The following is a 13,396-nucleotide window of genomic DNA, read 5'->3' as shown; positions in this document are numbered from 1 at the left end:
GTTTTAGGAAAGCCTGGACATGGTGCTCAGTGCCACGGGGTACACGGTGATTTTGCTCGCAGGTTGGACTCGATGATCTCAGAGCTCTTTCCCAACCTGATTCTTTAATTCTGTCCCTTTCTCCCGTTGGACACATGTGACCATGGGTGGAGGCAGCACCACCGGGCTGTTGTGAGGCTGGGGCGGTCTGTGTGGGACACGGCGAGCCTCCTCCTCGGGGAAACCCGGGGCGTGTTCCGGGCTGAGAGCGGGACTGGGAGCGGGGCGGGGAGCGGAGCAGGGATGGAGGCCGGGAATGGGGCGGGAATCGGGGCCGGGAATGGGGCGGGAATCGGGGCCGGGAATGGGGCAGGAATCGGGCGGGAATCGAGTCCGTGAGCAGGGCAGGGCTCGGGGCCGGGCCCCGCGCGGCGCTGCCCCCGCCGGGCCCGCAGAGGGCGCTGCCCGGTGCCCGTGAGGCGCCGCGCGCGGCGGTTCCGGCGGGTCCGCTCGTGGCCTCCCCACGTGTGCCGGAGCGCGGCGTTCCCGCTGCCGCGATGTCGGTGCCGGCTGCTGCCAGCAACCTGCCCATGCGGCTGCTCCGCAGGAAGATCCACAAGCGCAACCTGAAGCTGCGGCAGCGCAACCTGAAGCTGCAGGCGGCCCAGGGGGCAGGTAGGGGCGGGCGGCGCAGGAGCCTCTCCCCGGCCGAGCGCCGGCGGAGCCGTGACTAACTTTGTGTTCTCTCCCTTCTCTGTCCTCCCTCTGTCTCTGCCTCCGCCTGCAGTGCCCTCGCCGAGCGAGGCGGCTTCTCAGGGCCCCCCGGAGGAGGAGGAGGCGGAGGAGGCGGCGGTGCCCGAGGAGGCTGCAGCGGCCGAGGAGGGCGCGGAGCCTTCGGACGGAGCCGGACCCCGCAGCGGGGAAAAGAAGAAAAAGAAGAAGAAAAAGAGAAAAGCGGTGGCCAATGGAGGAGATGGTGCGTGTTCTTAGCAAAGACAGCGTGTCTCCCAGGGCTCATTTAGTCTGGGAGGCGCCACAAGCGCCTCCTTAGGGTTCCCGCGGCGTCGGGGAAAGTTTGAAACGCCATGTGCCGGTCAGGCGTGCGCTTTAATGTCCCTGAGGTCTAAAGATTTACCCGCTTCATTCCAGCTGCGATATTTGAATTCTTAATTCATCCTGGTAGCCAGTTTACTTGTTCCATGGGATTGTGCTTTGTAAGGTTGACTGGATGTCTTACTCGTTTATTCAAATACATGCCCTGTGTTTCAGAGTCGATGAGTGCTCTCTGTACTTGGCTGTGCAGCAAATACAGCTTTTTTAGCAATACGTGCAGCCCTTTAATGTCCCTGAGGTCTAAAGATTTACCCGCTTCATTCCAGCTGCGATATTTGAATTCTTAATTCCTGTCCAGCTAGTGGCAACATTTATATATTATGAAACTGGAAATCTACCAAAAAAAAAAAAAGCACCACACAGATATTGCTAGGTTTGCATATGTTTTTATATGCATGTTTTTATATGCATAGGTTTGTAGATATATATCTAAACATGCATGAGGAATAGAAGCTTTCAAAATGTATTTGATTTTTGGGACATGCATCATGGTTATGGCAATGAAGAGGTGCTTTCATCTCTGAAGATTCAGGTACCTAAGATGCAACTTCTCACATATCCTGAGCACAAACGGTGTGGGAAATTGGTGTTGTCATTGCCCATGGGAAAAATTGTCCTTAAACCAGTAACGAAATTCTATCTTGCTTCCATACAAGGTGTCATGTGATACACATCAAGGTACATTGTTTCACTATGCAAAGTGGGCTGTGTAGCAGGAACTTGGGGAATTTTTGCTCTGTACCTCAGAAAATTCCATAGAAACCTTGTCTTTTCTCCAGCCCTCTTCCACCGCATGGAAAATCATAATTTTTGTACATGGTTTATAGACTAAAGGAAGTTCAGTCTGTGGTACAGCTTTTCGTGATAACCATGACCTTTGTATTTCTAACTGACTTGTCTTCTGTAAAAATAACACTCCAGATACAGAAACCAAAAAAGCAAAAACTGAAGAAGATGAATCTGCAGAGGTAGAAGATGGAGATAAGCAGGACTCTGGAGAGAAAGAAGTGGAAGAGGAGGAGGATGAAGTGCCCAGTTTGCCCCTAGGTTTAACAGGTATCTTGTGTTCTCTTTTTCATGCACAGGCACAAATCCCAAGGTCTAACACCTTCCTTCCAGAGCAAGTTGCAGTTTCCAAGTGAGCTTTGTGAGCCAGGTGTTTGGATACGATACGTGACACTGGCAGCTGCACAGCTCTCACCCACCTGCTGTTCTTGGAAATTTGCATTATATACACACCAGTTGGTCCCACAATTACTAGTGAAAGTGCTTTTTAAACCTATATACACATATGCTTATCTGTACAGGAAGAAGTCCGTGAAGAGCAAGCTGGAGGTGTAGAACTAGTAAATCTGACAGAAGAAGCAATGAATTCATTTTTATTAACTCTGTGTAGTTTTGTTATGAACTCATTAATACAGAGTATTTTGCCAGTCTTTGGATTTTTTGGTAGAATGTGATAAGAAGTCTTTTGATTCTTTTCCGTGCAGGTCAATTTGAACTGGATAATCTCAGATGGCAGAGGAAACAGAAGAAATCAGTTTAAATATTTTTCATTTTTCCCCTCACTTCAGGTGCTTTTGAAGACAATTAGCTTTCAAAATGTATTTGATTTTTGGGACATGCATCATGGTTATGGCAATGAAGAGGTGCTTTCATCTCTGAAGATTCAGGTACCTAAGATGCAACTTCTCACATATCCTGAGCACAAACGGTGTGGGAAATTGGTGTTGTCATTGCCCATGGGAAAAATTGTCCTTAAACCAGTAACGAAATTCTATCTTGCTTCCATACAAGGTGTCATGTGATACACATCAAGGTACATTGTTTCACTATGCAAAGTGGGCTGTGTAGCAGGAACTTGGGGAATTTTTGCTCTGTACCTCAGAAAATTCCATAGAAACCTTGTCTTTTCTCCAGCCCTCTTCCACCGCATGGAAAATCATAATTTTTGTACATGGTTTATAGACTAAAGGAAGTTCAGTCTGTGGTACAGCTTTTCGTGATAACCATGACCTTTGTATTTCTAACTGACTTGTCTTCTGTAAAAATAACACTCCAGATACAGAAACCAAAAAAGCAAAAACTGAAGAAGATGAATCTGCAGAGGTAGAAGATGGAGATAAGCAGGACTCTGGAGAGAAAGACGTGGAAGAGGAGGAGGATGAAGTGCCCAGTTTGCCCCTAGGTTTAACAGGTATCTTGTGTTCTCTTTTTCATGCACAGGCACAAATCCCAAGGTCTAACACCTTCCTTCCAGAGCAAGTTGCAGTTTCCAAGTGAGTTTTGTGAGTCAGGTGTTTGGATACGATACGTGACACTGGCAGCTGCACAGCTCTCACCCACCTGCTGTTCTTGGAAATTTGCATTATATACACACTTGTTGGTCCCACAATTACTAGTGAAAGTGCTTTTTAAACCTATATACACATATGCTTATCTGTACAGGAAGAAGTCCGTGAAGAGCAAGCTGGAGGTGTAGAACTAGTAAATCTGACAGAAGAAGCAATGAATTCATTTTTATTAACTCTGTGTAGTTTTGTAGTTTTCTTATGAACTCATTAATACAGAGTATTTTGCCAGTCTTTGGATTTTGTGGTAGAATGTGATAAGAAGTCCTTTGATTCTTTTCTGTACAGGTCAATTTGAACTGGCTAGTCTCAGATGGCAGAGGAAACAGAAGAAATCAGTTTAAATATTTTTCATTTTTCCCCTCACTTCAGGTGCTTTTGAAGACAATTCCTTTGCTTCCCTGGCTGGTTGTGTCAGTGAGAATACGTTGAAAGGCATAAACGACATGGGGTTTACACACATGACAGAAATTCAGCATAAAAGTATCAAGCCTCTTCTGGAAGGCAGGTAAGAAACAGGGCTTTTTAGTCACTCAAATGACCCCAGACGTTTTGTAAATTTTGCTGGCAAGCTACATACATGAATCATAAAGTCAAATCATGGTATCATTAAGGTTGGAAAAGATCTCCATGATCACTGAGGCCAGCCTTCACTGACTAATTGCTGTGACCTGCCTCTGCAGCAAACTCCTAGTACCATCTCCACTGGTCTTCTTTAAGCCATGTTAGTTTTTCACATTGTCAGCATGGATCAGAGTGAGATTTGCTCTTCTCTTGGTATGGTCAACTAAATACTTCTGTTTCTGTTGCTGCTTACAGGGATATTTTAGCAGCTGCAAAAACAGGCAGTGGAAAAACACTTGCATTTCTCATTCCTGCAGTAGAGCTCATCTACAAGCTGAAATTCATGCCCAGGAATGGTAAGGCTCTTCATTTCACAGCTGAATTTTACTGCAAAGCAGCCATTAGGGGGTTGGATCAGTTGTGACTGACTCTCTGGTTGATGTATTTTTCAGGAACAGGTGTTATTATTCTGTCTCCTACTCGAGAGCTGGCTATGCAGACCTACGGGGTTCTTAAGGAACTTATGAATCATCACGTTCATACCTATGGTCTGATAATGGGGGGCAGTAACAGATCAGCAGAAGCACAGAAGCTTGGAAATGGAATCAACATCATTGTAGCCACACCAGGAAGACTGCTGGATCATATGCAGGTAGATACAGTATTGATGTCTAATCTGCTTGTTAAAACACAATAAAAACTCCTTTCCCTGTCTGACTGTGAGTTTGTAAATCTTCTAGAACACTCCAGGTTTCATGTACAAGAACTTGCAGTGTTTGGTAATTGATGAGGCAGATCGAATCTTGGAGGTTGGATTTGAAGAAGAAATGAAACAGATCATAAAACTTTTACCAAGTAAGGAAAAAAAAAAATCTCTCTTTCCTGAAAATCACTTGACTAACATTGTCTTCTTTCTGACTCTATTATTATAGAAGTTATTAATTTTTATAGTTCTGTAAATGAACTTCATAGTGGTTTTCTTACTCTCTCCTTTTTTTCTGCTAGCCAGTATATATTACTTATTCAACATCATTTATCTGAAGAACAGAGTTTTCAAGTGCTCTTCAGAGATATAATTCTGTTCATACAAAATCCTTTTAGTTTAATGTTACCATTTTCTCATTCATCTTCCTCTGCATGTTTATTTCCTGCAATTCATTATTTCCTGATAAGGTTTAAATTCAAGGAAAAAGGGCTTTGACTTGCAGCTCAATCTTTTTTGATACCTCCAAGACCAGTATCTTGAAGAAGTTTAAGTATTTGCCTTAAATTTTTCTTCTCCTAATTTTTCATGTAACTGTTCCTTGTAATTGATGCATTAAACACAATTTGAATTGTTTTTTCAAACAAAAATATTGTAGTATTCCTGGATATTAATTTACAACTAGAAGATTGATCTTGGTTTTGTTTTGTGTCTAAATTGGATTGCAAATGATTATTACCATTTTTACAGAGAAAGAGCACTGTGTTTTGATAGCAGCTAGGATTTTGGGGGTGGGGACAGCTGAAATAAATATGGTGTACACCCCATAATACAACTACACCTCTTTGCCAGTAGCAGTATGTTTGAATTAGAATTTAGTTGGAAGATTTCCCAGGGAAGTTTGCCGTTAGATTTTAGGGAATCACTGTTTGAATTCTTTAAAAAGCGAGGCTGTCTTTCAAATATTTTCCAGAGCGCAGACAGACGATGCTTTTCTCTGCCACACAGACCAGAAAGGTGGAAGATCTGGCCAAGATCTCTCTGAAGAAAGAGCCACTGTATGTTGGGGTTGATGATAACAAGGAGACAGCCACAGTAGATGGTCTGGAACAGGTAAGACAAACATTAGTGGGAGGGTTGAGATCTCTGAACACGCAACCCTGTGGTTTTTTACCTGGGATACTTCAGATGTGTAACTGGTGAGGTTTTTCTCACAAAGTAACCCTTTCCTGATGTAATTGTGTTCCTAAACCACAAGTTTGCTCCTTACTACTTTAGTTTAACAACGTTTAAAATTTTTGCAGGGTTATGTAGTCTGTCCATCTGAAAAAAGATTCCTTTTGCTCTTCACATTCCTCAAGAAGAACCGGAAGAAGAAACTGATGGTATTTTTTTCTTCTTGTATGTCAGTGAAGTACCACTATGAACTACTCAACTACATTGATCTGCCTGTTTTGGCCATTCATGTAAGTATCTTATTCACTGATTTATGTTGAATTATTCTGATAACAGCTGTAAGCTCTTACTGGATTTACATTTGCCTGGTTTGTTTCAGTCCACAGACAGCCTGCTCATAAAACTGATTAAGGTCTTGATTAGCCTGTAGAGAAAGGAGATAAAGCAAAAATTATATAATAACACTTCAGTAATCAGGCTTGCTATTTTTTGAACCAGTGCTGAACACTGATACTCATTTATGCTCTCTGTGTAGCAACATTTCTGTTTTCTTCCAAGAAGTTACCTTTCACAAGCAGTAAAATTCAATATTTTATGGAGCCAGCTTCTTGTCAGAGAAATCCAGAGTCTGATGCCTGAAGGGTTTTGTGTTTTTCCTAAGGCCGGGGTTATGTTTGGGTTTACTGTGCCAATTCTTACCATTTGGATGAGCATTGTAAGTTTTTTGTCAAAACCACAAAATGCACAGTTTAGAACAAAGAATTGACTGAAAGTCTATTAAACAGTTGCAGCTAATCACAAATGTCCTTTTTTGTTTAGTCCTTTTTTAAATTGTCCTTTTTTTATTTATTTTTATATTTTTGGGGGGAGGAAATGTCTTGCTATTCATTGATAGAACTGTGACAAGTATTGGTTTTGTTTGGTTGTTTGCTTTTATAACCTGTAATCTGTCTCACATATTGCTAGATTTGCAAATGTCCTTTTTCTGAACCTGAAACATACATGTTGTGCTCATGAGAAGAATGTTTATGCAATTTTTAATGGTTTGGGAGATACATTGTAACCTCTGAGGGGTGCCACTTCTTGTAAACCTGTGAGGTTGGTTTTTTTTGTTTCTTCACTGCAAAATGTTTCTGCTTGGTCTGTACAAAGGCACGTTTTGGAAAGATGTCTCAAATTATTTTTGTAGTTGATACTTCATCCTCAGTGTGTTTGTTTCCTCTCAGGGTAAGCAGAAACAGACCAAACGTACTACAACGTTTTTCCAGTTCTGTAATGCAGAGTCTGGAATACTGCTGTGCACTGATGTGGCTGCCAGAGGATTGGACATTCCTGAGGTTGACTGGATTGTCCAGTATGACCCTCCAGATGATCCAAAGGTAAGTTAAGGAAATAGACAAATGTCACAGCAAGGAATCAAATTCTGACTACAAACTGAGTTGCAGAGAAGAGCTGAAACTGCTGCTTGACAGAGGGCAGGATTCAGCCATGGTCATATCCAGCTGCTGGTTTCTTTCACTGCCCTTCACCAGCTCCTAGGAAATGCTGCTCCTAGCCAAGACCTTGGTTGCCTTCTTAAGAATGGCATTTTAAAATATTGTTTGTGCTGTGAAGTTCAAATCTAATCAGCTAAACAGCCAAACACTTTTCAAGAGGGTGAGTTTATATGTGCATCCCTGAGTTTTTCCAGTTGAAATTTGCTTTTTGTTTAAAGATAATATTCTTACTTGAGTAAAAGTTTACTGTAAACAAGGGAAATTCAAAAATCTCTAAAATCAAGGTTTAATTTTCAGTTACCATAGACTAAGATTTTTTTTCTTCAGTAAAAGACAAAATGCTTTAGTCAGGGGCTCTGTCTCAGCCTGATGTTGCTTTGCACCTTCAGCATTTGTTTTCCCTTATCCACATGTCAGTGCCAAAAAAAAGTCTTCCCAAATAGTGAATGATGCATTACATGATACTGAGGTTAACTTTGGTGTGTTTTTTGTTGACGATTAAGACTGCCTGACCTTGTTGTCTGTTATTCTTTCCCAAAGGAATATATCCACCGTGTTGGTAGGACTGCCAGAGGAATAAATGGTAGAGGACACGCTCTGCTCATCTTACGACCAGAAGAACTGGGCTTCCTTCGTTATCTGAAACAAGCCAGGGTAAACTTCTGTCAATTTTTAAAGGCAAACCTTGTTGGGTTTGGTTTGGTTTGGTTTTTCAACAATCAGTTTAGTTCTGTTCAATTCCAAAAAAGAACAGTCTTCTTTTAAAGGTAATCATTTTAACAGAACTGCACAGAGCTGCTTGGTTGCTCTCCTTATGGACTTGTTTTGTGACTTTAATTAAAGTGATTTAACTTCTAAAGCAAAAGTGGTAAAAAATGGTGTCATACTGAGTGTCTCTATTACTCTGGCTTAAAGGAAGTGATAATACTGTCATATTGATGTAAAGGCCCTTTACAGATACAGCTGTGGTATTAAAAAAAACTATTATCTACCAGATAGTTTTCTGTTTGCCCTTGGTCTTAAACACATTCACTTACACAGCATTTACACAGTGTAAATAATGTTGATATTTCATTTCTTTTGTTTTTAAGGTACCACTAAGTGAATTTGAATTTTCTTGGTCAAAAATCTCAGACATCCAGTCTCAGGTATGACATGTTTTTACACTTCAACTACTTTGAATAACTTTGTTATAATTTGCATGGATAATGTTGCAGTCTATACTGACTGCAACTCAAAAATATGTGTTGTTCTTTAGGAATGTTAGTATATAAACCCATGTGTATTTTTAATTAGCTTGCGTTAATAAAGCCCAACATCAGCTAAAATTCTTTTGTGCTCCTGTGCTACAAAAATAGCCAAGGAACACAGAATTGAGGGGAATAGCATAGATAATTCTGAAGATGTGAGTTTCTGTTGTTTATTACTTCTGTGAATCATTCTTTTGATAAGAGTTCTGTAAAGATTCTTTGCAGTAACTGGAATTTAAAGTATCAAGTACAGGAAGCAGTGAAGACAGTCCTTACAGAGAGAGGTTCGTAATTAAGCATAATCAGAAAGAAGTGGTGCCTGATGTAGCTTATTTTTAGAGAGCTGAATTAATGTACGTTAAATATCAAATGAAACACTGGGATCTAATGAGCATTGGGAATTTGACTCACATCAAATAAAATGTCTTAGTCTACCCTGGTGTATCCATTTTTGGTGTAGAATTAATACTGCTGATTTCACAGTGCATTGGCACTGTGATAGATCAGACTGTGCATGGAATTGCATGGAGTCACACAGTTCAGATGTCAGGCTGGCAGTTCTCATACACATGGTTTCATGGTGTGGCTGCAGGTGTATTGTCCTTGATTAACTTGTTTGGGACAACCCAGTTTAAATTCCTGTAAATTTTCATATTGCTGAGGCTTTGTTTGTACTCTAAGTCAGCTTCAGGATTTTTTGTCCCTCTACTTATTTATAACAGCATTGTGCACCTTGATGTCACAGGGCAGTTTTGGTGAAGTGAGAAGTGAATGTCATTGGCACTAACAGTAAAAAAAATATAATGTGTAATGTTGAATATAGTGTTAACTTCTAACAGCTATAATTGTTTATGTCTCTTATGGTTTTATTTTCCCCTCACCAGCTAGAAAAACTGATAGAGAAGAACTATTTCCTTCACAAGTCAGCCCAGGAGGCTTACAAAGCTTACATCAGAGCTTATGACTCCCATTCTCTGAAGCAGATCTATGATGTCAATAATTTGGATCTTCCCAAAGTCAGCCTTTCGTTTGGTTTTAAAGTTCCTCCATTTGTTGACCTCAGTATCCTTTCACTGCAGTGTTTCAAAGCTGAATTTCTGCGTCATAAATGTTCAGTGCAACTTGCTGAATTCCTGTGGTACCTCAAATTCTGCTGTTTTGTTGTTGGGGTTGGAGTTTTTCTGCTAATAACCATAAAAATGCATCATGCTCCAACGGTGCTTTATCAAAGAAAATGTAAATATTAACTGCAAAAATGCCTACAAATCTCTTTTAGCACATGTTCATGTCTTACAGGCTTCAGTTTCTGTTGGGCAGATTCTGAAATGCATCCATGCTCCAAAGTATTGTTCTCTTCCATGCAAAATTATTTTCGTTGAAATGTATTTGCTTAAGTTTCTTAGTCATGGAATATTGGCATAGAGGGGCAAGAGCAGGAACTGGGAGACTGTCAGACTTGACAGTGGATGGAATTTGAAAGAGTAGTGCATTGGACAGCTTAGTTGGACAGCTGGAGGAGTATTTAGAACCACAGGCACAAAGTTGTGGCTTTTTCTCTAATTAGGTAGCTTAGCCTTTTCTCTTTTTTCTCACATCAATAACCCTTAGTAAACCCAAAATGCAATATTTCAAATCACTCCTTTTTAAATTCTTTAACCAATGAAATTTTAGATGTGAACAGCAACCGTGGCAGAAGACTACAGAAAAGAGGTGGAGGTGGGGGATTTGGCTACCAGAAAGCAAAGAACGTCCACAAAGCAAAAATCTTCAAACACATCAGCAAGAAATCTGACAATCGACAGTTTTCTCGTTAATTCTGGTCATTAAAATGCCTTGGAGTAGCCTACCTTGATCAAAACCATCTGGCAGTTACTTACAGTTTAAACAGCTCCTTTCCCATTTTTAGGTCTCTTTAAGGATTTTTTTCTTTTCTGGGAACATCTTTTATTTTTCACTTCAGGAAGACTCTTCAGAACTGTGGCTAAAGGAGAATATTGCCAGGGAATTTTGCCACACTGGTTGTAAGGAAGAAGATTATTTAAATGACCTGAAGTCAATGCTACAGAGATTTTTATTAAAAGGAGAATAGCTTTAGGTTTTATAGAAGAATTTGCTTTACACTTACCCTTCTTTCTATGCATACCTCTGAAAAGTGTGAGAGTGGACAACATCAGGACACTGTGAGATAAAAAGATTCATGCTCACATGAATCATTGCAAGGGATTTTAATGCTACAGAACTCTGCTCTGGCCATCAAATATGCTGAAGAATATGGGAAGCTTCCTTAAGAACTGAAGCATGGATGAATAATTAAGGCTGCATGATCTTGTGAATAATTTCCAACATAGTATCTGTATAACAAGTACAGCGTCCAAAATAAAACAAATCTCTTATATCAGTTCTGGTACGTGATTAATACTGCTTTAATGTGATACAATGGTAACACTGTACTGAAATACTTTGTTTTACTTCATGTCCAGTTTAAATCTGAATTTATTAATCTGGGGATGTCTAATGTACTCTGCAAAGCATTAAGGAAAGCAGATTACATAAATTAAAGCACTCAACCCAGGTATTTATTGAAGATGCTTTGTAACCTTGATGCATTGAGAAGTTCTGCAGTTGTATCTTGTAAATTACAAAAGTGAATTGCTTTCAAGTCTTGGTATATCAGATCAGCAAAGTCAAAGATACTGCCACAGGACTGGGGGAGTGAAGAGACTCAGTAAGTGAAAAAGGGAAATGGGGTATAAATGTACTAGAAAGGTATTTTGGAGGGGGAATATAAAAGACTGAAATGGAAGAGGGTGGAATACACATTGCAGACAGGAAAAAATGTGGAGGCTTCAGTAGAAGAAGAATACACAAGTTGGGTAAAAGAGTAATTGTATTACACATATTATTTCCATCTCTCTGCCATTGTAGCAGTAAGTAACTGCTCTTACAAGGCTGCAGTGGTGGTGAGAAGTGTAAAAAGTGTTCATGTGTCAAGGAAAGACTAAAATGTCACAAAATCCAGAAATGTGGGCCATCTGTGATTATAGTAAAACAGCTTTTAATTTACATTTCAAAATGTAACCCAGGAGCAGTTACAAATACAAAAGCATAAGTAGTTATTCCAATATAAATTGGACTGTTATTTCTTGGGTCTTTGGAGGTAGCATGGTAGATTTAAAACTGATACATGCATTAAAGTATTTTTTTAAAATCGGTGGAATTTCTTTTCATCCTTGGGGAAAGACGATGGGGAGAAATAATAGGACCATTCTGTTTCTAGTACTTCCACCATTCAGATTTCAGCATTGTCTGGTTTTCCCTCTTATGAAATAGCTGACTTTAGACCCTAATGGGCTTTTAAGATTTTTAATGTCAAAATAATTTTGTTACTAGAATTTGAATGTCTTGTGCTTCTAAGCTTGCAATGAAATAGCAAAATCTTCTCTGAAGTGTAAGCAGTGCTAATTATGATGCCTGTCTCATTTCAAATCTTTGATTCTGGATTTTCTTAAAAATTTATAAATAATAGATGTCAAAGTAATTTTCATGTCTTTATTAATAGCACATCATAGGAGTTCTCTCTTAGATCTACATCATCCTACAGTTTAAGGCTTCTGTTTATACCTGCCAGCTGTGCAGTTACTGTATGGGAATTAACTTCCATTAAAGCAAAAGAAACGCTGAGGGACTCACTAGATGAACTGCAAAATTAATTACTGGGAAAGGGATGTAAGCAAAGCTGCAGTAAAGCACTGTGAAGATCAGAGTGTGGTTATGTGGGTGCAAGCAGTGCCTGCAGTAGTGTGGAATGCTGGTTTGGAGCAGGAAAAACTTGGGATATGGAGTCAGTGACCACCTGCCTGACCACGTGCTCATGGCCAGAACTGGTTGGTCTCAAAAGGGCATCAGAATTCTGCCACTTCTGAAGTCTCATCCATGGAAAACTGATAAAGAGCCTGCACAACTCCTCCCTGTGATACTTGGGTTGTATGTTATTAACTTTCTAATACAAAGAAATCTTTGACACAAACTTCTTTAGGAGATGGAAGGACTGGATGGTATTGTTGTAGAATAATAGTAGCTTACACTGAAGAAAACAAAAAAGTTAACCCTGTTACTTAAACATAGAGGTGTAATGGCTCCCCCCTGCCTGTAGTAGCTACAAAGTCAGCTCTAATTTCCTGATTAGGCAGAAGAGAAATTAATGAGCTGAGACTAAGTGGGACTTAAAAGCTTCCCATCTAGTGCAGATGCAATTACCTTTTGCTTTGTTTATGAAGTCGTAAATGACAAATAGTTTCTGACAAAATATCTGTGTATTGGGCAGCATCTCTTCCACCGTGATACTGCAAGAAGTGCAAAAGATTGTCAAAGTGGAATTCTGAGGTTTCCTTTGCAGCTTCCCCTGTTATCAATCTTGTGAGCAGTTAATAGACCTCGGCCATCAGGCTCTCAAGGCTTGTCTCATAACAGTGACCAATCGCTCGGGGACTGATACTGTGTGCCTTGAGAAATTGCTTTCTTCCTCTGAGAACCTTGACAAAGAAATTGGACTCTTTACACCACTTAAGGGGGTGATCAAAACTGTCCTGCTTGAACTGGAAGATGGTTTTGACAGTTCTTGGAACAGGCCCATACAGGAGCACTCTACCACCGAGTTACTGCTCATAATTGTGAAAAATCTTGTCATGATCCGAGTTTCCTGTGCCATAATGCTGCTGAGTTAGAGACAAGCACAACGCTGGTCAGAAAGTGTTGCCATCAAAT

General features: G+C 40.3%; 1 protein-coding gene across 2 annotated transcripts; it reads left to right on the top strand.

Annotated features, from left to right (window-relative positions):
• The first annotated feature begins 373 nt into the window (after positions 1-373).
• Positions 374-11,030, top strand: DDX18 (DEAD-box helicase 18). Of its 2 annotated transcripts, XM_039699710.1 has the most exons (15): positions 374-654; positions 767-955; positions 2,014-2,067; positions 3,188-3,289; positions 3,816-3,951; positions 4,263-4,363; positions 4,460-4,659; positions 4,748-4,862; positions 5,684-5,823; positions 6,015-6,176; positions 7,113-7,265; positions 7,923-8,036; positions 8,474-8,530; positions 9,517-9,694; positions 10,304-11,030. In XM_039699710.1, the coding sequence occupies exons 1-15, from the start codon at positions 537-539 to the stop codon at positions 10,444-10,446; spliced, it is 1,962 nt and encodes a 653-aa protein (XP_039555644.1). In that variant the 5' UTR covers positions 374-536; the 3' UTR covers positions 10,447-11,030. The 2 variants fall into 2 exon arrangements, with proteins under 2 accessions (XP_039555644.1, XP_039555649.1); XM_039699715.1 differs by lacking the exon at positions 3,188-3,289 and having other exon boundaries at positions 2,014-2,148; positions 10,304-10,446.
• Positions 11,031-13,396: the final 2,366 nt, after the last annotated feature.

The sequence above is a fragment of the Passer montanus genome, unplaced genomic scaffold, assembly GCF_014805655.1.
Source record: "Passer montanus isolate IOZ18808 unplaced genomic scaffold, ASM1480565v1 scaffold1, whole genome shotgun sequence".
NCBI lineage: Eukaryota > Metazoa > Chordata > Aves > Passeriformes > Passeridae > Passer > Passer montanus.
Note: the sequence above shows the minus strand (reverse complement) of the source record. Positions and strands in the feature narration are given on the sequence as shown.